Source organism: Rhinatrema bivittatum, chromosome 12 (genome assembly GCF_901001135.1).
Source record: "Rhinatrema bivittatum chromosome 12, aRhiBiv1.1, whole genome shotgun sequence".
In the NCBI taxonomy this organism is placed as follows: domain Eukaryota; kingdom Metazoa; phylum Chordata; class Amphibia; order Gymnophiona; family Rhinatrematidae; genus Rhinatrema; species Rhinatrema bivittatum.
In genome coordinates this window covers 27,595,054-27,622,983 of record NC_042626.1, presented here as the reverse complement: position 1 = coordinate 27,622,983, position 27,930 = coordinate 27,595,054, and the positions used below count along the sequence as shown (strand labels likewise).

The 27,930-nt window shown below is 45.5% G+C and overlaps 2 protein-coding genes across 2 annotated transcripts in view; both read left to right on the top strand.

The window, feature by feature from the left end:
• TTC12 (tetratricopeptide repeat domain 12) overlaps positions 1-27,930 on the top strand; it is a 54,141-nt gene that overhangs the window by 4,008 nt on the left and 22,203 nt on the right. The window contains exons 2-10 of the mRNA XM_029573192.1: positions 4,298-4,367; positions 5,463-5,548; positions 6,117-6,285; positions 7,323-7,415; positions 11,849-11,912; positions 12,218-12,352; positions 12,621-12,725; positions 17,168-17,236; positions 26,263-26,364. Coding sequence (XP_029429052.1) covers positions 4,298-4,367; positions 5,463-5,548; positions 6,117-6,285; positions 7,323-7,415; positions 11,849-11,912; positions 12,218-12,352; positions 12,621-12,725; positions 17,168-17,236; positions 26,263-26,364 — 893 coding nt within the window. The remainder of the gene's footprint in view (positions 1-4,297; positions 4,368-5,462; positions 5,549-6,116; positions 6,286-7,322; positions 7,416-11,848; positions 11,913-12,217; positions 12,353-12,620; positions 12,726-17,167; positions 17,237-26,262; positions 26,365-27,930) is intronic.
• LOC115074073 (transcription initiation factor TFIID subunit 4B-like) lies at positions 22,563-25,121 on the top strand. Its single transcript, XM_029573191.1, has one exon. The coding sequence runs from the start codon at positions 22,606-22,608 to the stop codon at positions 24,895-24,897; it is 2,292 nt and encodes a 763-aa protein (XP_029429051.1). The 5' UTR covers positions 22,563-22,605; the 3' UTR covers positions 24,898-25,121.

Here is a 27,930-nt window from a genome sequence, read left to right as displayed (position 1 = left end):
TGACAGGTTTGTGAAGTTACAGGTGCAGGTGACATGTCTGCTTTGGCTGTCGATGTCAATGGCCTGGGATTATTTGCAGGTCCTGGGGTCCATGGCGTCCACATTGGATTTGGTTCCGTTTGCCTTCGCACACGAGACTGTTGCAGAACGCGCTCTTGTCCAGGTGGAATCCTTTGTTGGAGGAGTATCATCTGCCTTTGCCTCTTCCATGAGAATCCATGTCTAGTCTATCATGGTAGCAGTCGTATTGCAACCTGGAAAAGGGAATGGATCTCAAGACCCCAGACGGGGTAGTATTGACCACAGGTGCCAGTCTCAAGGGTTGGGGAGCGGTGTGCCTAGGGCAGACTGCCCAAGGGCTTTGGTCAGTGGAGGAGAAGTCCTGGTCCATCAATCACCTGGCAACAAGGGCTGTCCAACGGGTGTTGGAGGCTTTCCTTCCCTGGTTCAGAGGCAGGATGGTTTGTGTGTTCTTGGACAGTGCGACAACAGTGGCATACATCAACAGACAAGGAGGGACGAAGAGTCTAGCGGTGGCTCTGGAAGCTCAGCAGTTGTTTGTTTGGGTGGAGCTCCATCTTCAGGGAGTGCGGATAATGTGTAGTTGGATTTCCTCAATTGGCAGCAGTTGGATCCGGGGGAATGGGAGTTATCCCTGGAAGCTTGGGATCACATCAGTGCCAGATGGGGCATCCTCCAGTTGGATCTTATGGCGACGCAGACCAACGCAAAGACCACAAGGTTTTCAGTCGCAGAAGAGAGGTCGGCACAGTGGGGCTGGATGCTCTGGAGTGTTCTTGGCCGGGGATGCTTCTGTACATATTTCCACTGTGGCCACTCATTGGGAAAATTCTAAGGCACATAGATTCGCATCCAGGTTCTTTAGTGCTGGTGGTGCCAGAGTGGCCATGATGCTCATGGTTCACGGACCTAGTGCATCTCGCAGTAGAGGGACCCCTTAGGTTGACCGATCTGCCATGATTGTTTTGGCATAGCCTCATGTTTTCAGATTGGGAGGATCACTTCTGTCTCGCAGCTTGGCTTTAGAGGCAGTGGTTGCCGCTGAAAGGCTGTTCGGAACAGGTTATTTCCACGTTCCTCCAGGCTCAGTGACCTTCTATGTCTCTGGCATATGTCAGGGTCTGGAGGGACTTTGAGTCATTGGGTCTATGCTGGTGGGTGGATTCCCTAACTATAGATGTTCCTTAGATCTTAGCCTTTTTGCAGGAGGGCTTGTCTAAGGGTTGGCTTATAATTCTCTCTGCGTTCAGGTATCCGCTTTGGGTTCCCTTAGGGGCAAGTTGTGGGGGAGGTCTTTGGCTTCTCATCCTGATGTGGTTTGATTCCTGAAGGGGATCAAGCATTTGCGGCCACCATTTCAGAAGTTATGCCCAGATTGGAACCTTAATCTAGCTGTGCGAGTGCTCTGTGGTGCACCTTTTGAGCCTTTGAGAAGGGCGACGTTGAGGGACCTGACATTGAAGACAGTGTTTCTGGTGGCCATATATTCTGCCAGGCAGATTTCAGAATTGAAGGCTCTGTCATGCAGAGATCCTTTTCTGCGTATTTCTAATGGCGAGGTCAGGTTGCGGTGTCCTCTTTTCATGTTAATCAGACGGTGGATCTGCTGGCTTTTCCGGAATGATCTAAGGATTCTCCACAGGAGAGAGAGTTGCATCTTTTGGATGTGTGTCGCACTCTGTTGCGGTATTTGGAGGTCACTAATTCCTTTCGGCATTCAGATCACCTTTTGTGGTGTTCGGTGGCTCGAAAAAAGGGAACAAGGCTTCAAAATCCACACTTTCTCGTTGGCTGAAGGAGGCCATTTATTCTGCTTATATTTGTAAGGGTCGTCAGATTCCGGTGGGTCTAAAGGCACATTCTTCTAACACGGTCAGCTTCTTGGGCAGTTGCTATCGCTTCAAGAGATTTGTACATCAGTGGTGTGGTTATTGCTTCATACTTTCACCAGGCATTACCGTTTGGACGTGCGGGCACAGGAAGATGCGTCATTTGGTGAGAGTGTTCTTTGTGTGGGTCTTTCGGATTCCCGCCCGGTTTAGAGGTGCTTGGGTACATCCCACTTGTCTGGACTGATCTGGGCGTGAACAGAAAAGGAAAAGTGGTCCTTAGCTACTAATTTTGTTCCTGTAATACCATAGATCAGTCCAGAGACTCTCCCCATCACTACCGAAAGACTGAAGTTCCTGATAGTGAATATGACTCTATTTGAAGAATTTTTACAGTTTGTACATATGTTGAATTTAGACTGTTTTTGTTTTATTTCTGGTTCTGTGAGAGGCTCCAGTGCAGAGGGTTCCAACCCTTCTTTACCTATTCTCCCTGGAGAGGGTTTTAGGGACTATCTTTGGCATGGGTACAGGTCAATACTGAGGGACTGCAGGTGGAACTCTTGGTTATGTAGCAGTGCCTCATAGTTTTTGTTCTCTGCCTCCATCTGCTGGTAGAGATGCAAAACCCACTTGTCTGGACTAATCTGTGGTATTACAGGAACTAAAATTTGCAGATAAGAACCAATTTTCCTTTTGGAGTTATCTGAACAAAAATCAAGATTTCAAAATACAGCATCGATGACAGACTGAAACTCATGGACAAGCCAGTCCAAATCTTGCCTGTCTCTTCAAAAAGCCAGCAGTGGCACTGGTCAGGCCAGACTTTGCTTCTCTCCCTTCCTGCTCCCCCATCATCTGCCATTAGGGTGTTTCAAGCCATGTAGGGCTGTGTCTGCAGCACCTCGCACTTTTTGTGTGGGAGGAGGCCTTAGCTAATGGAGCGATAGGTGCTGGGGGTCAGCACCACAGTAGAGCAGGACAAGAGCTGCAGTGATGTCTGATGTGCGAGATAGTGAGTTATAGGGAATGTAAAGGGGTGTGAGAGAAAAGGAAGCAAAGGGGGTGAGTGAAAGGAGTTAGAGAGGAGGCAGGTTAGTGAGAGGCCAAGGGAGGAGTGAGAGTGAAAGGTGAATGAGAAAAAAGGGGAAAGAGGGAGCATGAAAGAAAAGGGAAACAAGGAGAGGCAGATGAGTGGGGAAGAAAGGGGAAAGGATAAATGGAAAGAGTGAAAGAAGGATGGTGAGTGGAAGAGAAGGCAAGGGTTTGAGGGGATGAATAAGACTGGAGAGGGAGAGAGAAGTGGGTGGAAGGGGTGGTGCAGTAAAAGTAAGGGAGTGGAGGAAAGGTGGTGCGTGGGAGGGGAGTGCATGAGTGACAACAGAGGGGGGGAGTGAGGGGGAGAAAAAATGGGAGGGGATGAAAGGGAGGGGTGAGCAAAAAGGTGGGAGATAAAACAGAGGGGAACATGGCCCATGTTCTCCACATTTAAAAGGAAAATTAAAATGGTACAAGGTAGATAGGAATCTGTGCTCATCAAAAAAGCACTTCCTCAAGCTACCAAATGTGAAGGCTTTTTACCAGAAGCGATTACAAATCAGGTCGTTGAAGCAGGGATTCCTTCCCTATGGAACTCCCTCCCTTTGAATCTGAAGGAAGAAAAGGAACTTTCAACGTTGCGTAAGAACTTAAACCCTGACAGTGGCCTTTAGTGATCAGTGATTATATGAAGGTAGTGTGGAATTTTCTTTCTTAAAATTCAAAGGAAGAAATGGGAATTCTGAAGTTCCATAAGAAACTAAGAACTTGACTCATGACAGTGGTGTGCAGTGACTCATTAGTTGGTGATTGTACTATTATTTTATGATTGATGTATTTTATGTGATTGATTTATTTTGTTGTAAATTGCTTTGGAAGATTTGATCCAGAAAGCGATTAACAAATAATTTAAAAATAAACAGGCAAAGGAAAGGTGAAGAGGGCATGAGAGGAGAAGGTGAGGGAAGGGGTTGCGTGAGAGGAGAGGGGAAGTAGGAAGTGAGGGATGAAAGGAGGGGGACAGTAAGAGGGAAAGGAGGAGAGGAGTAAGTAGGAGGGGAGGACATGAATGACAAGAGTATTAGAGGAGGAAGGAAAGAAGAAAGGGGAGGAGGATGAGGTTGGTTGAGAGGTTGGTGAACAAAGCCCCTAGAAAGTTTATATTTTTCTAGTTTAAATATCAGTGCTTTGGTCTGACAGGGTTGTTTTCATTGATTTGAACTTCTTAGTAGTTTTTTCCTCTCTGTGAAGCATGGTCTGGAGTGCTTTGTTTAAAGAGAATGGCTTCCAGGCCTGCCGGTTCTGTAACCTTGCTGTTTGGTTTCAGGGTTTTAGCAGGTAACTCCCTTCATGACCCAGGAAACAAGTTACAGTGCAGTCTGTCTAGTAAATTTGCATGTTTCTTTCAGGCACCAACAAAACGTTATTCAGAACAGGCAGCGGTTTCAGTATTCTCAATGACAACAAGATTGTCCGCAGGTAAGGGGTGCAGAGGGAATCACAGATATTTTCTTTTTTCTAGCATTGTAGCTGACTCCCTCATTAAATTTAGAAGAACAGATCCAAGGATAAACATGACAGCCAGATTAAGTGTCTTGAATGAAAGACACTTCTGAATTTCTTCTTTTATTGATATGAGACGAGGAGGATCTTTTTTATATTTTATTGCATTGGGTTGAACTCTTCTGTTTTTGTTTCATAATGTGTAAAGGAAGGAATTGTCGCTTGGTTATTTTCAAACAGTGCCTGTAATTTTCATAAATTCCAATCCTTTGTTGTTCGTATATCTATATCCTTTCTGTGGGAATATACACCTATCTTGCACTGCCAGTGAGTGCCTGAGCAGTTGCTGCGGACATAGCAAATTCTGAAAGGACCAGGGACGTGATAAGGATCAACTTTTATTTATTTATTTTGACATTTTTCTATACCGGCGTTAAGATGGATACCGTCACAACGGTTTACAGTAAGGCACATAAAATAATGATGCTAAAATATATCAATTTACACAGGTGCCATAATGGTTCGGTAACATAGTTTGTAAATAATATTAATTGGTAAGTGTGATAAGTCATGTCCAGTTCTCACTGTATCAGTTTTGGATACGAGATTAGCTTTATAATTGTAACTTTATCCTTTGGTGGTGATCCAAAAAATTAAAAAATAAAAATAAAAACTCCACACATATTGATTTCGGTTATGTGTGTGGGTGTTCATTGTTTGTACCTAGCACTTCCCTGGCTTCTATTCTCCCTTCTCTTTTTGATAAGCTTGTTTAAAGAGCCAGGTTTTTAAGTTTTTTCTAAAGGTTTTGCTGTCTCTTTGTAATCTTAACGCCAAGGGCATGGTGTTCCATAGTATGGGTCCTGCCAAGGATAGCGCCCTTTCTCTTACTTGTGTTAGTCTTACTGTTTTGATTGATGGAATACTTAGGAGTGCTTTGTTGGCTGATCTCAGGTTTCTGTTCGGGACATGTACGCGAAGGGCTGTGTTCAGCCAGTCTGCTTCTAGAACATAGCTCTTATTTAGGGCTGTACATATTTGTGGTACAAGAAGTTTTTTCTTTTGTTTTAGATCCATCAGCACCACTGGGGAAGATGGAGCCTTGGACCTCTGCCTTTCCGTGATCATGCTTTGGCAAGCAGTCTGCCAGCGGAATGGTAAACTTATTCTGGACTCTAATTTCTTTGATTGTTTAATGGTCATTCCCTGTACATATCCCAACACAAAGAGCGTATAATAGGTCCTAAAGATCAAATCCAAAACTCACAAAAGGCACCTCTTCTGTCAATTGTAAATCAACTTAGGCGTGCAATCAAACAGTGAATATATAAAGGAAAAGGCTCCTGCCTTAACAAAAAATGTTTCCTTTATATATTCACTGTTTGATTGCACGCCTAAGTTGATTTACAATTGACAGAAGAGGTGCCTTTTGTGTGTTTTGCATTCCCTGTACGTACCAGGATCAGTCCAGACCGTGGGTTATGTCCCCCCTTCCGGCTGTTGGGGATCAAACAACAGCTCCTGGCATTTCAGAGGCACTGAGCTTATACAAACCCCTTTGGGGACCTGGAAACCAGGAATGGGGTTATGGGCTGCTTTGCAGCATTCTGGAAAGCCAGGATGCAAGCAATATCTGGACATAACACCTTGCTGTGACTGCTTTACTGCAATAGCAGGATATGCTTTGATACTTGCAGTGTTCCCTCTCTCTCCCGCTCTCTGCAGAGGAAAACCAGCGTGTCTTGCTGGCACTTTCTAGCACAGGAGAGCAACTTTTCTGCTTGCTGATGTCCCGGGACCCAGAAATCCACCGGCAGAGCCTGGCATTATTGGCCATCTACACTCAAACCGAGATGGGAAGAGATATGGTCAACGAGTACCTGGACCTCCCTGAGTATGAAATTCAGTTAAAACTATTGTCTCCTCTCACTGAACTATATGTACCAACTCCAAAATGTAGATGTGACTTATATCTTTCCAGGGCTTACTTGGGGCTGTAGTTTTTTGGTAACCTGCCCTATGAGGTCTCTTTCCTTATCACCAGGCTGTCATTAGGGGAGCATCCAAGATGGAATGCTTTCTTTACTCCTTTATATGCTCCCGCTTATCCCAAAAGTGAGTAACAAGGATTGTATCTGCTCTTTGGGATCCGCCAGGTACTTCCTAATGATCTGGATTTACCACTGTCAGAAACAAGATACTGGGCTCGATGGACCTTTGCTCTGACCCAGCATGGCACATCTTATATTCTCTACTTGCCATTAACTCAGGCCACAGGCTTGGGAGGGTTCTGAGCCCCCTGAACAAGTCATAGTTATCACAGAGAATCACCAGATCTTGGGTTTGCTGGGACACCTTTGAACAAACCCTGCTCCTTTGTTCTTGAAACCTCTCAGCAAAACTAGAGTACAGAAGTTAGTGAGAAGTGGAGAAAGAAGTACCCAAGGAATAAATAAATAAATAAATACACACACATATTTGAATGACAATTTTCAAGCAGTTTAGGGATGTTAAAATGAATTGACATTCCTAAATTGCTCAGCTCAATGCAGGTAAAAAAGTATGTGTTGTGGTTAACAATATGACTACTTTATTTCAATTTCTTACCCGCTGCTTTTAGGGGAGACATTCTTGGAGGGCATGTTTTGGGCAGGGTTGAGAGCCAACATACATAGATTGGATGTAAATGACAACCAAATTCTGCATGCAGAAAAGCAGGCGCAAAGTTTGTGGGTCCTTTGTACTCCTGAACAGTTTTCTAAGGGAAAATGTGAATGTATTGAATCTTCCCTCTGAGAAATTAGTTACATACTAGTGGATTTTTGCACCTAGATGGGCTGTTTGAAAATTGTCCCTATAATATTTGAAGCAGTGTTTTGAAACAACATTTTGTTTGGACCCACCTGACACAAATGTTTTGGATTTGAATAGGTTGGTGCAGGCATTGCTGAGGTTCATGGATTTCCCTGATGAGAGAGCCAGCACTGCCATCGGACTGCTAACTGACTTAGCCCAGGAGGAAAGGTAATGAACACTCCTTAGACTTATCTTCCCTCCATACTATGCTACTGCCAATCTTTGCTTGCTCACCGAGATCATTCCAGACTCTCCTGGGCTTTGCTTCCCTTCCAGCAGATGGAGACAGAGAAAGTTTCGCTGACACTGCCATAAAACCTGGTTTGCCACCTGCAGTTCCTCAGTATTTCTCTGTCTCCAGCAGATGGTGGAGGGGCCATCCCTTCTGGTTTTGAGATGGACGAACAGGGGATTAGGGACCCTTATCTTGCTCAGTCATTTTCAGATGGAGACCCTTCGCTCTGTAATTGCGGCGGTGCACAAGTGGAAGGTCTTGGCTTCCCTGGATTTGACTGAGGCATACTTGCACATAGTGATCCTGCCTGACCATCAGCGATATCTCCGGTTCATAGTCCTAGGGATGAATTTTCAGTTTTGTGCCCTTCCGTTTGGTCATGGTGGCAGCTGCTCTTAGGAAGGAGGACGTCCTGGTTCACCCATATCTGGACAACTGGCTTATTTAGGCAAAATCAGAGGTCCTTTGTAGGCAGACAGAGGGCTTGGTGCTGCAGCGCTTGAGATCCCTGGGGTGGATAGTAAATCTGTCCAAAAGTCATCTTTCCCCTTCTCAAGTCTTGGAATTTCTGGAGGCGCGTTTTGATTCCAAGGTAGGGAAGGTTTTTCTCCTCGAGGATCGCATTAGAAAATTGCAGACGCAAATTCGCAGATTGTTGGAGAAACAGGTGCCCAGAGTCTGGGATTACTTGCAGGTTCTCGGTTCCATGATGTCCAGTTTGGAGCTGGTTCTTTAGGTGTTTGCTCATATGCAGCCTCTGCAGCCAGAACAATTTTAACTTTCGCTACCTTTTACGGAACTTGCCAGGTCCAGTCTCTCGTGGTGGCTTGGTCGGGACCAGTTGAGGCATGGGGTGGACTTGGAGGTTCCAGACTGGCATTGTTACCACCAATGCCAGTCTCTCCGGGTGGGAAGCAGTATTCCAAGACCAGTCGGTGCAGTGCCAGTGGTTGGTGGAGGAAGCTTTGTGATCTGTCAATTGCTTAGAGATGACAGCACTGCAGCTGGTACTGCATGCATTCCTACCACTCTTGCGCAGAAAGCCAGTGAGGATCTTGTCGAACAATGCGACGATGGTGGCTTACATCAACCGACAGGGTGGTACTAAGAGTCATGCGGTAGCTCAGGAAGCTCAGAAATTAATCCACTGGGCAAAGACTTGGTTCTTCCTTGGCCGAGGGGCATCCTTCTGTACGTGTTTCTGCAATGGCTGCTGGTGGGCAAATATTACGGCATATAGAAATCCATCCTGGAGAAGTAATTCTAGTAGCTCCGGAGTGGCCACAGCGGCCTTGGTTTGCAGATCTCATCAGTCTGGCAGTGGAAGTGCCATTGAGGCTTGCTCATCTACCAAAGCTTCTGCGCCAAGGTCCTATATTTTTCAATCAGGCTTGTCTCGTGGCTTGGCTTTTGAGAGGAAATGATTCTGAGGATGTAATTTCTATTCTCTTGCATGCTAGAAAGACTTCCACCTCCTTGGCATATGAGAGGGTCTGGAGAGATTTTGAGACTTTGTATGCAGGGGATTGATCCTACTTGGGCATCCAGAGCAAATATTCTGTCCTTCTTGCAGAGAGGATTGGTGAAGGGCTTGGTCTTTAACTCCCTCAGAGTTCAGGGGGTAGTCTTGGGTTGTCTTCTAGGCAAGGTGCAGGGAGTTGTTTAGCTGTACATCCAGATGTGGTACGTTTTCTCCGGAGCCTAAAGCATTTATTTATTTATTTTATTTGTTTATTTGACGGTTTTTATATACCATAGTTTGGAGCAAGCCTTCACCACGGTTTACAGTGAGAACAATAGGATACATTGAACTGAGCAAATTAACTGATTACATTATAACGGGTAATAACAAGGAAATAAACAGAGTAATAAACAGAGTATTAAACAGATCATATTAAGTGATAGCATTATGGTAATAAATTAAGGTGGGGAGATGTGGGGGGAAAACAACTGGTCATGAGATTAATACTGTTTGTGTCGGGCATGGAATAACTGTGTACATAGTATCAAGAAAATTGGGGAGTGTGGTGGACTTTATATTGTGTAGGGGGAGTGTATATTAATCTATACCTTCTCTATATGTTTGCATTTGCGTCCTCTGGTTCAGAAGTTGAATCCCTCTTGGGGGCTTAACTTGGTCCTTAGGGTATGTGTGTGGCTCCATTTGAGCCTCTTAGAAGGGCTATTAGGAAGGATCTCACTTTAAAGGTGGTTTTCTTGGTGGCAATTTGCTCTGCTAGAAGGATCTTGGAACTTCAGGCCTTGTCTTGCAGGGATCCATTTTTCAGAATTACGGATTCAGGAGTCTAGATGAGGATGGTTCCTTCCTTCCGTTTTTCTGAAGGTGGTGTCGTCGTTTCATTTAAGTCAATCGGCTGAGCTCCTGGCCTTTCCAAATTTGGATGCTTCAGCGCCTCACGCAAGAGAGTTGTGACTCTTGGATGTAAAGTGGGCGTTGTTGCAATATCTTAAAGTTACTAATAGCTTCCAATTGTCAGACTATCTTTTTGTGTTATGAAGTGGTGCAAAGAAGGGTCATAAGGCATCCAAATCAACAATTGCATGTTGGTTGAAGTAAGCTATAGGTTTGGCATACATCTGTCAGGGTCAACCTATCCTGGAAGGGTTAAGAGCTCACTCTACTCGTTCCCAGGCGGCCTCCTGGGCCAAATGTCCACAGGTATTGCCTCAAGAGATTTGTCAGTTGGCTACTTGGATGTCCTTGCACAAATTCACCATTATGTTTGGATGTCCAAGCCTCAGTGGCCAGGGGGTTTGTCGAAAGTGTGCTTTGAGTGGGACTTTCACAGTCCCACCCCGTTTAGGGAAGCTTGGGTACATCCTAGGAGTCTGGACTGATCTGGATATGTACAGGGAAAGGAAAATTGGTTCTTACCTGCTAATTTTCATTCCTGTAGTACCTCAGATTACGCCAGAATCCCGCCCAGTTGTTGTGAGGAAATTTGGAGAGTCAGCTTGATCGGTTATTGTAAATATTCTGAAGAGTGACACAGGTTTTTTATATAGTTCCTCACGTCTAAATTTTCCTAAGATTTATTATAAGTAATCACTTGCTTCTGCTTGTTCAGGGGGATATTGATGTACTGTTGGTGTAAGTTGGTATCTTTGCTTGGGTACTTCTCAAAACTGAGGGACTGCACGTGGCACACCAGGTTATATGGCAGTGTCAGAAAAACTTTCTCTGTCTCCATCTGCTGGAAGGGAGGAAAAACCCAAGAGTCTGGACTAATCTGTGGTACTACAGGAACGAAAATTAGCAGGTAAGAACCAATTTTCTTATCTGTGAACTCCATGGCAAGGAAGGCAGTTGGACAGCATTGACATGCTGAGATCTGAAAACTTTTTAAAGCTGTGTGATATTCCGTAACACCTCACTAGATTAACTTATCCAGAAATCAGTGGGGTTTTTGCATGCAACTGTAGATAGTGAGCCATGCCCTATCCATCATGTACTCTCCAGTTGTATTAGTTTGAAATCTTTCCTTTCTTCCAAAGCCCATGTTTATGCTCCTTGTTCAATGTAACTTTACCTTCTTTATATTGTTAATTGGTTTCCCCTAGTTCCATTGTAAACCGGTATGATAAGACCTCGTCTTGAGCATCGGTATATTAAAAGAATTTAAATAAAAATAAATAAAATGTGCGTAAGGCTTATGTCTCCGATTTCTGGTGGGATTAACAGGCAAGCAGCAGTGGATGGTGCAGGCCAGATTGGTATTTTGGTAGTGGAATCCAGATAAGTTCCCCTTCCCTGTACGTACCAGGATCAGTCCAGACTCCTGGGTTTTGCCCCCCCTCTAGCAGATGGAGACAGAAGTTTATAAACAAAAAACTCCGCCTACATATAGGCTGGTGTAATGGTTAATGTACTTTTTCTCCATTAAGTTGTCCAAACCTTTTTTAAATGCAGCTACACTAACAGCTTTCAGTACATCCTCTGATAACAAATTCCAGAGCTTAATTATGCGTTAAGTAAAAAAATATTTTCTCTTATTAGTTTTAAATGAATCACCTAGTAATTTCATTGTGTGTGTGCCCTAGTCTTTGTACTCTTTGAAAGCGTAATCAACCAATTCGGGTTCCACTCTACTCATTATTTTATAGACCTCTTATCATATCTCCCCTCAGCCATCTCTTCTCCAAGCTAAAGAACTCTCACCTCCTCTTATACAGTGCTGTGCACCCCGAAAACATCATCCTGGGTAAATAATGAAAGTTCTTCTTGATGCACTAGCGAAAGGGGGATCCAGCCTGCTGTCTGGCGATTACTGAAATGCTTTATTGTGGTGAGAGGTATTTTTATTTGTTGGGTCTGTAAAAGATAATTCTTTTTTTTTTCCAACAGATTCAGAGTCCAGTTGAGGAGCAATTTTTCCACAGTAGTTTTGCCTTCTTTTACACGTTTGCTGGTAAGAGAGATTACAGAAGATATTAGAACTGGAAGAAACTAATATTAAGATGATGCCAGTTGCCCCCATGGGGCACAGAAAGTGACATTGATTTACTGTATCAGTGGCGCACACAAGTGGCCCCTCTCAGTCCCATTTTTTCCATGAAGCTGACGGTTGTTGGGGGGGGGGGGGTGTTGTCAGTTTCACAAAGGGAAATTTTCCCACTATTTCTCTGTATTTGGTGCTGATTTTTTAATCGTAGGAGCCTTTCATTCCTAGGCAATTTTTATTTTACAGTGTGTTGGGTTTTGGTTTTTTTTAAGAGAAGTATTGAGCTGGTGAATGCAGCTGCGCTCCCGCAGTCCATTGCTGTCCTTGGGAACCTGAGCTTGGACACCGTGATGCGCGGGCAGATGTCGGCCTGCGAGTTGTGCTGGAAAGCCTGCTTGGAGGCTGTGGTAAGTACAGCACACTACTGGGCAAGGAACATGGACCTCTCCTCTCAACCTGTGTCACAGGGCTAGGTGCCAGTATGTAATGCAGTGTTTCAGCATGAAAAGCATTTGCAACGGACGTGTGCATGCACAGTATAAGAATGCATTGAAATCCATGCTCATATGATAATTTTGTTGAACTGTCAGCTTTTCTCTGCTTGCCTGCCTCCTCTCCTTTTCCCTTTCTGCCTACTGAATGTTTTATTATATTTTTCTTTCCCCATTTGTCTAGGACAAGTGTCAGGTGCACACTCCCGGAAGCAGTTCCAGAGATTTGTTGTTCGCAATACTGGGTTTAATGGTAAATCTTTCCCTGGAGCAAAATGCAGTCATCCAGGTAACATAGTTTTGACAATGTCTGTGACCAGATACTTTCTGAGCATCCAGAGCAATTAAAGTTCTTGTTACTCAAGAAGATGATCAGTATGTTCTTTTCATCTGGGTTGAGACATTTTTTTTCCTCAATTTTGCAAACAGCAAAGAACATACGAGCAGCCTCGACTACAACACATTTATGTTAACAAAACACATTTCTGTCAGAAGTGAAAGAGGCATCTTCTTTATTTTGTCTTTAGGACAAGCAAAAACAGTTTCTATAATTCAGTGTACAGTTAAAGCAAATAAAATGCAGGTGTCACCTTCATAAATGGAATGATGTAAAAATACAGCATGAAAAACTGAAGTATGGCAGTAATATGAGATGCACACCTTTAATTCCAAAAGAATTTGAAAAATATCAAATAAATAAGGGAGAACTAGGAATAAGACCTAAAGAGCCATCTAGCAGATCCAAAGTATGGGGACTGCTGATGTTTTAAGCATCTAACCAGCACAGCTGGTTCAAATGCAAAATGTTTGTGTGTAGCACCCCTACACTTCTCTGTTTAATTGTATATCCCGTGGTTCCTTGAAGTCTAATAGCTGAGAGAGCTCAGTCAACCTTTTTATTTTTACTGCAATTGATTCCTTTGATTTTGCTGCCAGTGTTTTTTTAGCCAATGTTCCAAAAGGAGCCAAAGAGCTTCAGAAAATGCCCCCAATTCAGTCGCACAATGTCAGTCATGGATCCACATGATATCTGCGTGGTTTGCATGGGGGATAGGCACAATGAGGTCCGTATTCAGATGCATTTAGCCGGATAACTCAGAAGTTATCCAGCTAAATAAATATTCAGACATTTATCCAGCTAAGTTCTAGCCAGATAACTATTTAGCCGGATAAGTCAGGGGTGTTCTGGAGCCGGTTTTAATTTGCCTATGTGAAAAGCTTGCTTACTGCAACAGGCAGCAGGGGATGCTGGCTCTCTGCTCCAATCTCCAGGGATTCTTGGCATGGTCAAGAGGCTTGAGCTGCAGAAAAGCTCTTCAGGTCTTCGGTGATTTTCGGTGCCGGATGTTGAACGGATCTGAGCTTAAACACGCTGAAGGTGCAAGCAGGCTTTGCTTAGCCGCATGGTAGGTGTATGCTCACATTCTCGCTGCGTGGTGGTTGCATATGCGGGGAACTGTGCAAATAAGCCCGCTACTTAGATTTGAGCACATATTTGCTCGGGTACTTGTGCGCATAAGGCTGCACCCTAAACTTGACCACATATTTGCATGTGTACTTGTGCGCATATGACCGCGACCTAGTCTTGAGTGTGTATTTGCACACGCCCAAATGACTTTGGTGTCCGCAGGAGGCTGTCTAGAGCCGAAGTTCAGGAGAGTTAGGCACTGGGCATGAACAGTTCCAAGCACCTTGCTATCTGTGAGGCTTCCTGTCTGAAATCAATTTAGCTCTCCCTCTCTTTCTGTCTGTATCAGCACTGTTTAGATCCTCAAAGTGAACTGACTACTACAGCTTTTGCTCATGTTGGGACATTTCCTTGGCCTATGGTGTCTCTGGAGGGGAGTAGTGTGGGAGGCAAGGCAACGAGTCAGTTCTCCTATGGTAGAAACTTCCCTGAGAGAGAAAGGTTGGAGAGAGCAACGTTGGGCCTTCTCAGAAGTTATCCAGCTAAATTAATATTCGGATACTTATCCAGCTAAGTTCTAGCTGGATAACTTTTTTTCCAGCTAAACTTTGGCCAGACAAGTCAGGGGTGTTTTGGGGGGTAACCGGGAGGAGCTGAGTAAGCCGAATAAGTTATCTGGCTTTCTTTGATAGCTGGATATATTGCACAGCACAGCTGGGCCATTAAATGTATAACTAAGTTAAGCAGGTAAGTTTATCCATTTAACTAGCCGTGCCACACAGCAGCTGAATATGGACCTCATTATGTATGCTTGTTTATTTATTTATCTATCGAGTTTTATATACCATCATTCAGTTTTGCCATCACAACGGTTTACAAATTTATGTGGCTAAATGCTTCTAAATATGGACCTCATAGTCTCTGGTTGTAGCTCTTGTCATAAGATAATTCTCAAAGGCTGTAGAACATGTTCAGAGCTCATGGAAAAGCTGTTCAGGGTATCTCGGGTTCTATTTCTTTATTCTCTACAACCTACAAAACCGTTTGTTCAGTAATAAAAGCTTCCATCTGCAACCCAGAACACGACAGCTTGCCCAGACCCACCCTGTAAATAACAGGCTATCAATGCCTGGATTAAGGTTCACTGGTGTTGCCAATATAGGCCAATTCTCTCTGCAGTTGTAGTTGAGCACCATAACCCAGAAGAGACTTTTCTAGAGACCTGTGACTGAAGGCCGTTCAGAATCTGGACTCTGATCTGGTCATATGGGTAACAGAGGTTCCCTGTACGTGCCCAGATCAGTCTAGACTCCTGGGTTTTGCCTCCCTTCCAGCAAATGGAGACAGAGAAATTTTCACAGCTACTGGCACATAACCTGGCACAGTACCTGCAGTCCTTCAGTATTTCTCTATCTCCAGCAGATGGAGGAGGTGCAAAACCTGCAATTCTGAAACTTAAAAAAATAAAGAAAAGAAACAGAAATTCAGGCAGAAGATTTTTGTTCTTCAACAGGACTTCCTCTCCCGAAAGGTTGGCAGATCCTGATGGGACCATCCCTCCCACTTGTAGAGATGGACAAACAGGGGTTGGGGACCCCAACTTGCTCTTGGAACAGCTTAGAGGTGAAATCTGGGGGTCCAGTTCCCTCACCTCTTGGAGCTCTTGGAGAAGTCTTGGCCATCCTGCAGGGTCTGGGATTATCTACAGGTCCTCTGCTCCATGGCGTCTACCTTGGACATTTGTTCATATGAGACCTCTGCAGCAGGCATTGTTATCACGATGGGACCCGGTGTCTGAGCACTTAATGTCTCAGCCAGATCCAGTCGGTCATGGTGGCTGTCTCCTCACCATTTGAGCCGTGGAATGGACTTGGAGGTGCAGCAATGGATAGTGGTCACTACCAATGTCATTTTCTCTGGTTTGGAGAGCAGTGTGTCAGTCCTAGTCGGTACAAGGGCAGTGGTCATTGGAGGAGACATCGTGGTCCATCAATTATCTGGTGACGAGAGTGTTTTGGTTAGCCCTCCAGGTGTTCTTACCTCTTCTGCGCAATCACCCGGTTTGGATCCTGTCCAACAGGTCCACGAAGGTGACTTATATCAACCCATCAGGGGGGGTACCAAGAGTCTAGCAGTCGCTCAGGAGGCCGGAGATGCTGATGTCTTGGGTGGCAAACCTTTTATAATAAAAATCACTGTCCTGGGTTTAACCTCTAATTTGAAATCATACAAAGCCCAGTATATCCAAATTATACCTCAAATAGTACTGCCGTGATCACCTATAATTTTTCAAACAATGAATTTTTATTAAAAAGAAATTTTTTAAGTCAGTCAGTGGAGCTTCTTGCTTTTCCAAAGCTGGAAGTTGGTGTGCCTCATGCAAAAGAATGAAGACGTCTGGATGTCAGAAGGACTTTATTGCGGTATTTAGAGGGACACTAACAGTTCCAGATTGTTGGATCAACTTTTTGTGCTATAGAGTGATGCAAAAACGGGTCAAAAAGCTTCAAAAGCCACAATTGCATGTTAGTTGAAGGAGGCTATTGGTTCCGCAATCATCTGTCGAGGGCTTCCTATCCCAGAGGGGTTAAGGGTTCATTCTATCTTGTCCCAGGCGGCTTCCTGGGCAGAATGTCAACTAGTGGCGTCGCAAGAGATTTGCAGGGCGGCTACTTGAAAGTCTTGACATACCTTTCCCAGACATTACCAATTGGACGTCCAGGCCTCGTTAGCCAGCAGTTTCAGTGCAAGTGTACTTTGAGCGGGACTCTTGCAATCCCACACCGATTAGGGAAGCTTTGGTACATCCCAGGAGTCTGGACTGATCTGGGTATGTACAGGGAAAGGAAAATTGGTTCTTACCTGCTAATTTTCATTCCTGTAGTACCACAGATCAGTCTAGAGTCCCGCCTATTAGGGTAGAGTGAACAGGAGGTCCGCTCGATAGCACAGGTTTCTGATCGCTCATTGACGTTTCTATTACAGTCTATGGTTGTAAGTTTTTTGGGGTTTTTTTCCTCTTTCTTCTATTCGTTTGGGGCATATTGTTTGCTTAAATATGTTGAAGGTATTGCTGTCTTAGCTTGGGTACATAGTATTACTGAAGGACTGCAGGTGCTGCGCCAGGTTATGTGCCAGTGGCTGTGAAAATTTCTCTGTCTCTATCTGCTGGAAGAAAGGCAAAATCCAGGAGTCTGGACTGATCTGTGGTACTTCAGAAATGAAAATTAGCAGGTAAAAACCAATTTTCCTTTTGGGACTAGAATGGGTGGATGTTTACCTGAGCTGGCTGTCTCTGACTTCCACCTTTACAACTCTTTCAGGAGTATGCAGGGCCTGTTACTCACATGTGTATGGCCTTGCTGAATAGCAAGGATGGAGGAATTCTAACAGTAAGTAAAATGTAAGAGTTTTTAACCTGCCCCAATTTAACTGTCTCATGTTTGTCCTTTTAAAAATAATTAACATATTTATTATTAGTTAATTATTTTTGTTTAACTAATGTTTTTATATACTGCTGTCCTGGGCATTCTGTGAGTTAAAATTACTACCCTCAAAGAAATTGTGACCGATTTCTGTACTTGTATGGATGTGACAAAAAATTAAATTGATGTCTTAATCATTTTTTTTCCCCAAAATTGTGTAGCATTAGAGGTGTTTGTTTTCCCCAAATCACTGCCAAAAGCCCCAGGCTCAGGCTGGTTTTCACTCTCTGATACTCCAGAACAGAGGGATATACATGGTATTCCCATGGCAATTATGGTACAAGTTTTTGATATATGTAGTTTCTTTGAGGACAAGTAGGTTGGTAATGCTTACACATGGGTGACATCATCAGATGGGAGCCCTGATGTGGAAAACTTGTGTCAATGTTTCTAGAACTTGGATCAGGCACACTGAGCTTTCCCAGCATACCCTATACCACGTGTCCATGTAAGGTCACTCTCCAGTCTCTCTTTTTCTGCAGAGGTATAAGCCTCGCAATGTGAATGAGCTCACATTTGGCCATTTTTGGTCTTGTGGAAAACTTTCCGACCCTGTACGTACCCAGATCAGTCCAGACTCCTGAGTTTATGCCTCCCTTCCAGCAGATGGAGACAGAGAAAGTTTTACTGACACTGCATTATAGCCTAGCGTGCCTCCTGCAGTCCCTCAGTATTGACCTATACCAAAGCCAAGATATTAGAATAACAACAATCAAACCCCACCCTGAACGAGCAGAGGAAACATAAAAAACAGTTAACATGCCCCCATTAAAAACGAAGGACCAAACAAAACCTGTGCCATCCTTCAGATTAAGTACCATAAACGATCGAGCAGAGTCTCCAGAAGACTCCCTACCTCAACTGGACGGGACTTTAGACTGATCTGTGGTACTACAGGAACGAAAATTAGCAGGTAAGAACCAATTTTCCTTTCCCTATATGTACCCAGATCTGTCCAGACTCCTGGGATGTACCAAAGCTTCCCTAAACGGGGTGGGACTTCGAGAGTCCCGCTCGAAGTACACTCTCTAAACAAAGCCCCCAGCCATTGGGGCCTGGACAGCCAAATGATAATGTCTGGTGAAAGTGTGCAGAGATCATGGCTGTCCCGGTGCACCGAGATCCTTAAGGAGCTGCTGCTGAGGATATGAGAATACCCCCTCACAATGCCTCCTATTAATAAGAAGATGGACTGGGTTTATTTCGACCAGAAGGCTGCCAGATTTGATAAGCAGCAGCTGCCCCCCCCCCTCCCCCCAAGAGGAGCAAGCGAACTCAGACTCATTCCTCAGTACCCCCGGGGAACAGGGTTGCCAGGTAATCATGAAAGAACAAGCACTATTTGCCGGAAAAAAACAAACCCAAAAGACATGAGATTAAAACTAGTTTTATTAGAAGATATTTATACACAGAAAACACTTAAAAATACTTTTGTGAGTCTAATGGAAAAATACAATGGCTTGCAATAGTATTTAACCCCCTAAAATGTCCATCAGATTTTTGTGGATTACATGACATTACACAGATTGTTCCAGACAGTGTGCACTAAAAGTAAATTTTCAAACTCACAATTCATTATTCAGTAGTGGCTTCTATCTAGCCACCCTTCCATGCAGGCCATTTGTATGGTTGACTGGTGCACCACCACTCCAGTCTCAGCCGCTGAACTCTGAAGCTCCTTCAAAGTGAAAAATAAAAAATAAACCAACAGCCCCTCACACTCTTCCCCCCCCCCCCCCCAGCACATGTCTGGTCCCCGCACACTCATTACCCTCCCCCCCCCCAATCAAGCACGTCTGGCCTCCTCAAACTCATTCCCTCTCCCAGCACACTTATTCCTCGCCCTCTAGGTACCTCTTCTATTGATTGCTGCTAGCTGAATGCATCACTCCCTTCAGCGTTCAAGCCTGCTGTGCTACATGAAATCTTCCTTGGTCACCAGACACTGTTGCCTGCTTTCAGTGCCTGTATGCCCACTATGATGGTGGACAGGCCTCACTGGCAGCAGCAGCCATTCACAGGGACAGCTGGACACAAGTCCCACCCACCAAGCCCAAAAAATCGCAATTGACAGAAAAAAAAAGTCCAATAATAAGCAACCCATGAATTGAAAAAAAAAAAAAAATTACTAGAAAAAAAAAGCCCAAACTCGCAGGAAATAAGTGAGGTTGGCAACATTGTTGGGGTGGGACCATAATGCAATGGTCGCTCTTGGGAGGAAGGTATTTCAAGGCACCATGCTCATTGCCCACATTGCTGCCTACCAGCTCTACATAAGCCAATGCTCACGGCACATCTGGAAGCAGGCGTAGGAGGTGGCCAAGCAACTGCCTCAACAGCAGCAGGACACCTTCATGTCGCTGGTGCATAAGGGCCTGTAGTGTGGAAAGCACGAGGTCCAAGCAACCTACAATGTTTTCAAATCGGCATCATGAGTCTCTGCAGTGGGAATCTGCATCTGCAGAATGGCATGGTTGCAGGCCTTTGTTCTCCCACCAGAAGTACAGGAACAACTTGCCAAAGTGCCATGTACTGGCGAGAATTTCTTCAGAGATAGGGTAAAGGACATTGTGGCCCAACTTTGGGACTACCATGAAACCCTCCAATAACTCTCTGCCAGCACTCCGGACCCATCCTCCTCTTCTAGGAGATCGGGGAGACAGGGACAGAAGAAGTCTTTCGCCAAAGGAATCCTCTGCCCCCTCGCTCCCATCAACACCATCAGGGCTCCTGCTGCCATCCCAGGAAGCAGAGAGCCCCAAGCCCCAGCTGGTGCCTCAGTCAACTCCAGAGACGGGGTTTTGACTGGGTTGTAGAGAGCGTAGGTCAGTCAACTATATTTGGGACAGTGGACTCTCCAGTCAGGGGAAGGCTGCAATTCTTTGCTAATCAGTGGCCAGGTATAACCTTGAACCAGTGGTTTCTTTCCATCGTTCATCAAAGGTATCAATTGATCCTGTTGGGTGTCCCACCAAATTTCCCTCCATGCCATTTTGGGGTCCAGTAGTGCATCAGGAGGTACTGCTAGCAGAGTTTTCTTCCCTCTTAACGGCCAGGGTGGTCAAACCCATACCACCAAGGTAAAGAGGGCAGGGATTCTACTCCCTGATTCCAAAGAGAACAGGATGACTCTGTCCCATCCTAGACCTAAGGGCCTTGAACAAATTTCTAAAAAGAGAAAAGTTCAAGATAGTTTCCCTGGGCACCTTGATCCTTCTTTTACAAAAAGGGGATGACTATGTCAACAAGCAGGGAGGCAAGGGATCTTACCTCCTGTATCAGGAAGCAGTCCAAATCTGGTCGTGGGCCCTGTTCCATGGGATGGTGCTTAGGGCCATATACCTGGCCGGGGCAGAGAGCGTGGTAGCAGACAAGCTATTCCACCTCTGGAGAGCCCGGACATAGATCTGTTTGCATCCCCTTTCAACAGGAAAGTGCTTCGGTTCTGCTCCTTATACAGGTCAGTTGGCAAACCAGTCTCGAACGCCCTTGCCCATCATTGGGGCAAGGGTCTCCTGTATGCGTAGTCTCTGATTTCCTTAATGGTGAAGACTGTGTCTTGAAGCTTTGCGAGGACAAGGGGACTATGATCCTGATAGCTCCTCATTGTCCGAGACAGATCTGGTTTACGCTCCTATGGGAGTTTTTCATCCAGAGACCGATCATTCTGGGGACTTCCCCAGATCTCATCAAGGCAGATTGTTGCATCCCAACCTCCAGGCCCTGTCACTCACAGCCTGGATGTTGAGAGGTTAATCCTGCAACCACTCTATCTCGCACAGGATCCTGGTGGCTTCTAGAAAGACTTCCACTAGAAAGTCCTATGGCCTGCAGTAGAGGAGGTTTTCCTTGTGGTGTGAGCAGAAGGCCCTAGATCTGTTCTCCTGCCCCACACAAAAACTGCTTGATTACCTTCTACACCTTTTGGAAGATGGCTTAAAATACAACTCCATTAGAGTTCATCTCAGTGCAGTTGGCACATACCACCAAGGTGTAGAAGGTACGCCCCTCTCTGTACACCTATAGTTCAAGCGGGACCTATAGTTCATGCGGGACCTGCTTCAGTTGAAGTATCCCCTATGGCCTTCTGCTGAGTCTTGGGACTGCAACATGGTATTAGCTCACCTGATTAAATCTCCTTTTGAGCCACTGCGCACCTGTGACCTGAAGTACCTGACCTGGAAGGACATATTTTTGGTGATGGTCACCTCAGCGCTCATGGTCAGTGAGCTCCAGGCCTTAGTGTCTTATCCACCTTACACTAAGTTTTTTATCATGACAGGGTGGTCTTGTGTACACAACTAAGTTCCTGCCTAAGGTGGTGATGGACTTCCATCTTAACCAGTCCATCGTTCTGCCAACATTCTTTTCCTGGCCCCATTCGCACCAAGGCAAACAAGCACTGCACAGTTTGGACTGCAAGTGAGCCTTAACCTTCTATTTGGAGCAGACAGAAGCCCATAGACAGTCCACCCAACCTTTTATTTCTTTAGATAGGAATAGCTTGGAGGTTGCCGTTGCCAAACAGACACTATCCAGTTGGCTAGCAGATTGCATCTACTTCTGTTATTCCCAGGCAGGACTGCATCTTGGGGGTGATGTCAAGGCTTATTCTGTTAGAGCCATGGCAGCATCGGTGGCCCACTTATGAGCAGTTCCCATAGAGGAGATCTGCAAGGCTGCAACATAGAGTTCTCGCTACACATTAGCATTGCACTATTGTCTGGATAGGGATGGCTGACATAACAGTAGGTTCGGCCAGACTGTCCTTCGGTACCTATTTGAGGTGTAGAACCCAACTCTGCCCGCATAGGGCCCGTTGTTTGGGTTCAGGCTGTCTCCTCCTCTGTTACCAACAGCACCTTTGTTGTTGTGCCCATTGGCACCTGGTTAGGTGTATGTTGGTCCCCTTTTTGTGTTGGGGAGCAGCCTGTAGCTAGGGATTCACCCATGTATAAGGACTACTATCCTGCTTGTCCTCTGAGAAAGCAGAGTTGCTTACCTGTAACAAGTGTTCTCCAAAGACAACACAAAACCTGCCCGCCACCCCGTGGGGTTGGGCTCTCCTATTTTTTGTTTTAACTATAATTCTATGTTACTCCACTTGGATGCATAGAATAGAGCATGCTGGGCATGCTCAGTGAGCTTGGTCAGAGTTTATAAACTTTGACATAAGTTTTATGCATCAGGGCTCCATCTGATGATGTCACCCATGCGTGAAGACTAACATTCTACTGTCCTCAGAGAACACCTTTACAGGTAAGCAAATCTGCTTTATGAACAAGAAGAAAAACAACTTTGAAGACTTTGGATTGCTGGGGATCTGCAACCATTCACCGATGAATACTGCAGCCCCAGTAAAGGTTGTGCATGCAAATCAAAGCGATCAGGCTACAGCCGCGCCATCTGTCGTGAGCCATGTGGTGACAGTAAGCAATGGAGTGCTGGGGAGCAACTCTCACACAAGCAAAAGTATCTTGGCCACCTCTACCACTGCAACTGTTTCTACCGCTGTGACTGCTACTACTGCCATCAGCACCATGGCAAGCCAGACAGTTTCCCTCAGCACAGTGGCGAAGCCTTCCATTAACATTAGCCTGGAACCTACAGCCCAGGCAAGAGTGCTGACAGCACCCATGGGGACGTTGGTAGCCAAAGTGGCAACGCCTGTCAGTCAGCCACCAAGAGTAAGTGGTCCCAGGATGCCTACACCTCAGCAGACAGCTCCTTTGAAAGTCTCGCAGACTGCAGCAATCCCGCAGCCTGCCAACTTCCAGATTCCTCCGGGAACAATTCTCATTAGAAGCAACAGTGGCCAGCTAATGCTAGTGTCTCAGCAAGCATTAGCTCGGGCCCAGGCACAAATGCAAGGTACCACAAGCCCAAGACTACCAGTTTCTACAAATACCCCTCCAGTAAGAATTTGTACCGTACAGTCTGCAGCTGTGACATGTAGTGTTGTCCCAAGATCTACTGCAACACCTTCAACTGCATTGTCTTCAAGCACTGTGAAACCTTCAATGCTTGTGACCTCCGAAAAAGCTGTGATCCCCTCAACATTGGCAGCTCCTGCAAGAGCTGTGACCCCCTCAACACTGGCAGTCCCTACAAGAGCTGCAACACCTGCAATAATTGTGACCCCATCCACGCTGGCAGCCCCTACCACAGCTTCAATGCCTGCAACAGTTATGACCCCCTCAACACTGGTAGCGCCTACAAGAGCTGCAACACCTGCAATAATTGTGACCCCCTCAACTCTGGCAGCCCCCGTAAGAACGGCAACTCCTGTGACCCTGGTAGCCCCTGTAAGAATGGCAACACCTGCAACAATTGCAGCCCCTGCAAGAGCTGTGCTGCCCACAGTTAGGACCCCTTCAACGCTGGCAGCCCCCACAAAAACGGTGACACCTGTGACGCTGGGAGCTCCTATAAGAAGTTCAATTCCTTCAGCCATTGTGACCTCCTCAACACCGGCAGCTCCTGCAAGAGCCATCACAACTGCAACAGTTGTGACCCCCTCAACTCTGGCAGCCCCCGCAAGGACTGCGACACCTGCAACGCCGGTAGCACAGGGATCTGCTCTCCTTCCAAAAGTCATCTCAGTTAAGGCAGAGGAGCCAACAGTTACCCGAAGAGTACAGGCCAGCAGTTCCACAGAAATGCTTGACAATGTGAAGAAATGTAAGAATTTTCTTGCAACATTAATAAAATTGGCATGTAGTGGACCGCAGTCACCAGAGATGGGGCAGAATGTAAAGAATCTAGTACAAAACCTACTGGAAGGAAAACTTGAACCAGAAGAATTTACAAAAAAATTATACACTGAGCTGAAGTCTTCTCCGCAGCCGTACCTGGTCCCTTTTCTAAAGAAAAGTTTGCCTGCCTTACGCCAGCTAATGCCCAACTCCCTGAGTTTTATTCAGCAGTGCGTTCAGCAACAGCCGCAGACCCAGGGAGTTGGCTCTAGCTCTGTCTCGGTTACCACACCAAAGCCTTCTCTTCAGCTTGCAAAACAAGCCTCCGGGACAAGCCCCGTCACTCTGAAACTGCAGCAGCCTCACTCTGTTCTCATCCGCTCAACCAGCACACCCCAAGCTGTCAAAGTCCAGCAGTTGGTGGTTCAGAAGCCTGCAGGAGCAGTGAGAAATACAGTGACAGTCCTTCCACAGACCTCAGCCGTGACTGCCAACAAGCCCGAGGAAAGCAGAATGCCACTGAACACAGTCCTTCAGGCTAACCAGTTCCCACCAGCTTCCATTCTGAAACAAATTACCGTGCCAGGAAACAAAATTCTGTCGCTTCGAGTATCCACAGCCAAGAAGAATAAAATACAAGTGAATGGAACAGCATCCTTCAGGGATGAAGATGACATCAATGATGTGACTTCCATGGCTGGTGTCAATCTAAGTGAAGAGCGTGCATGCATCTTAGCGACAAATTGTGAATTGGTTGGCACAATTATTCGGTCTTCTGTAGATGAACCATTCCTCTTCAAAGGTGCTCTTCAAAAGAAAATACTAGACATAGGTTCCCTGGAAGAATCCTTCAGTTACTCTCAACCTATTTAAGTTCAACACAAGGACATCAAATGTTCACTTTGATTACCATTTAATTCAATTTTGTATAATTAGTTGACTCTCTTGACAATGTTATTTAATGTTGCATAATTGTTCATTGTTTTATATAATGCCTTTTAGCAAGTTTCTTCTTGTTCTATGTAAACCGGTTTGATTTGCATCTAATGTAGGAAGATCGGTATATAAAAACCAAAAATAAATAAATAAATAAATAAATAGAGCATGCTGGGCATGCTCAGTGAGCTTGGTCAGAGTTTATAAACTTTGACATAAGTTTTATGCATCAGGGCTCCATCTGATGATGTCACCCATGCGTGAAGACTAACATTCTACTGTCCTCAGAGAACACCTTTACAGGTAAGCAAATCTGCTTTATGAACAAGAAGAAAAACAACTTTGAAGACAGGCGAGCAGTGCATTCAGAAGATCTTCATTGTGGCCAAAGATTTTCTTTCTTATACAGAGGATAGATGGGGAGAATTTACTCCTGGTGCCTTCCTGAATAAGCTGAAGATTTTTATGAGGTTCCTGTAACCACTGAGTCCGGAGGTCTCCTTTGCTACAAGATTCTATGGCTCCCTTGGCTGTTTTATCATTCACCATTCCTGTACCCCCTCTGTCCCCTTAACCACCGTTCCCCCAAGTTATCTCTCCAGGTAATGAGGACTCTTCCATTTTTTACCCCACATCAGTTGTCATGGATGTGAGCCCTTGGGCTGTAGTGTGATTGACGCACCCTAGCAGGCGAACCTACTAGGCCTATGCTGACAGCAGGTGGACTTGTATTACAGGGACTGGTTCAGGGTTTCACTTATACCAGTCCCATTCCTCGCAGGTTGAGCCTTTGGGTTCCAGGGACCGGCAGGGTTTAGGCGAGAGTCCAGTAAGGAGCAATCGGAAGAAGTCTAGTAGAAGGCAGAGATCAGGGCTGGCAGTGAGCGAACTGAGTCTGGTTCCAGGCCAAGGTCAGGGCAGGCAGTGAGCAAATGGTGTCCAGGGCCTTCAAGAGTTGGCGTACCATGTGCACGCATGCCTAGAGACTCGGGGGTCATAGTAGCATTGTGGCGTCTCAGCATTCGGAGGTAAGTGCGGCTGGTTGTGGGACTTCCCGCAGCCAGCCAAAACATTACATCAGTGGGCTGGGTGAAAAATGTTTTCTCCATAACTAGATAATGCCAAACTTGCCATTTAGACGGATAATTTTTTAATTATCTGTCTAAAAGGCTTTGAATATGGTCTTCCAGGTATTTGGCAATTTAATATAACCAGGGTTGCTAGCTTTTTCAGGTTATTGTGTATGTCTGTCTTTTGGATTATAACTAACCTATTCCATTTGTTCATTACATTTCCTTGAAGAGAACCATGGGTATCCTAAGTCATGTGCTCCCACAGTGTCCCATAGCAATAGAAGATGCAGTGACAGGAGGCGTTGTGAAGAAAATCCTACAGTTTTTGAAGGTACCATATTGTGTTTAACACACATCACTCATTCCTGTTCATACCCTAAATCAGTTCAGACTGCATGGGTTTTGCCTCCCAACCAGAAGATGGAGACAGAGAAGAAAAGCTTTACTGATACTGAACTACTTAAGATAGCATGCCGCCTGCAATCCTTCAGTATTTTTCTGTCTCCAGCAGATGGTAGAAGTGCAAAACCTGCCGTCGATTGATTGGATGGAAAGTTTACTCCCAGGGGGTAGTTAGGTCCCTTAGGGGGGCTATCCTCCTGGTCGAGTGAGGACAAGCAGGGAGTCAGTGATCCTTTGACACTTTGGACTTTTCATGAGTAGGAGGTTGAAAGCCAGTGGTGCTTCCTCATTACCCTGCATCTCCTCTCCTCCTGTGCTGCCGATGACCTGTTCTTCAGTGCTCTGGACCAGGGAAGTGACTTTTCCTTTCTTCTTTTTCTTTGCTTTAAAAACAAAAATGAAAGAATGATACAGAAGATCTGGAGTGTGGCAGTCAGCACTTCAGCTCTGGAGGGGCTGTATTATGCCAGAGCATCAGGGCTCTCGTGCTGCATGGACTGTCAGAAGTCAGCTGTCCAAATGTGGGGAGAAAGAGTGATGCTTAGTGAGTGGCGCTTGGCTGCACAGCACCAAACTTGCATCTGCTCCCAGCAGGGGTCAGCGGGGGATGAAGTAAGTCTCAGGGCTGTACAGGTACAGTTGAGGAGGCATTGAGGGATGGTTGGGGAATCTTCCCCTGGTTTTAGCAGCGCAGTTGCCTATCTGCTGATTTTGGCATGGCTTTCTTTCTCTCGATTTTGCCACAGCTAAGCTGAGCATGGCAACGGTGGCCATTTTAAAACTCTCCCGGGCTGGAGGAAGCCAGCAGAGAGGACTGCTCTAACTCAAGGGGCAGGATTCCGTTGCAAGTAGTGTGATCTTGTGATTGGGCCTACAACCTCAGCGACTCCAATTTTCTGCTGAAGAAAGCATTGGTTTGGTTCTTTGGAGCTTGTAGTTTCAATATCTGATACATTTTTGTTTTCTGGCTAAAAAAATAAGCCGATGTAGCACATCTATCTTAGACTCACATGGTGACCGCTGAGATGGATGCGCTACTTAAATGCAACGGGGCTGTGTAAGAGGTGTGCATATGTAGAGGAAAGCAGCTCGAAGTAGACCGGAATTGCAGATATGGTCAAGAAATCCACCCGTTTTGGCAGCCTCTGCTTAAGACGATTCTGCCTGGCAGCAGAAGAGCTCCAGTTCAAAGGGTTCCGCCTTCCTGCTGCTCGGTTTAAGCATTATGAAAGGAAGGCATTTTAATGTATTCTTATCTGGACAACTGGCTAATTTGAGCGAAGTCAAAGGAACTAGCTTAGCAAGCAGTTTGACTCATCATGTTCCGGCCCAGTTGCTGGAGTACCTAGGAACCTGCTTAGATACCAAGCTAGGCAAAGTGTTTCCCAGACAGGTCAGGTTTGCTGGTTATTGCAGCTTTTGGTACCCAGAGTCCGGGATTATTTACAGGCCCTGGGTTCTATGGCGTCTGTGCTAGATCTAGTTCCCTGGACGT

Excerpts from the sequence above, each read along its gene's own strand:
- LOC115074073 (XM_029573191.1), top strand. The coding sequence starts at position 22,606 with ATGAACAAGAAGAAAAACAACTTTGAAGACTTTGGATTGCTGGGGATC.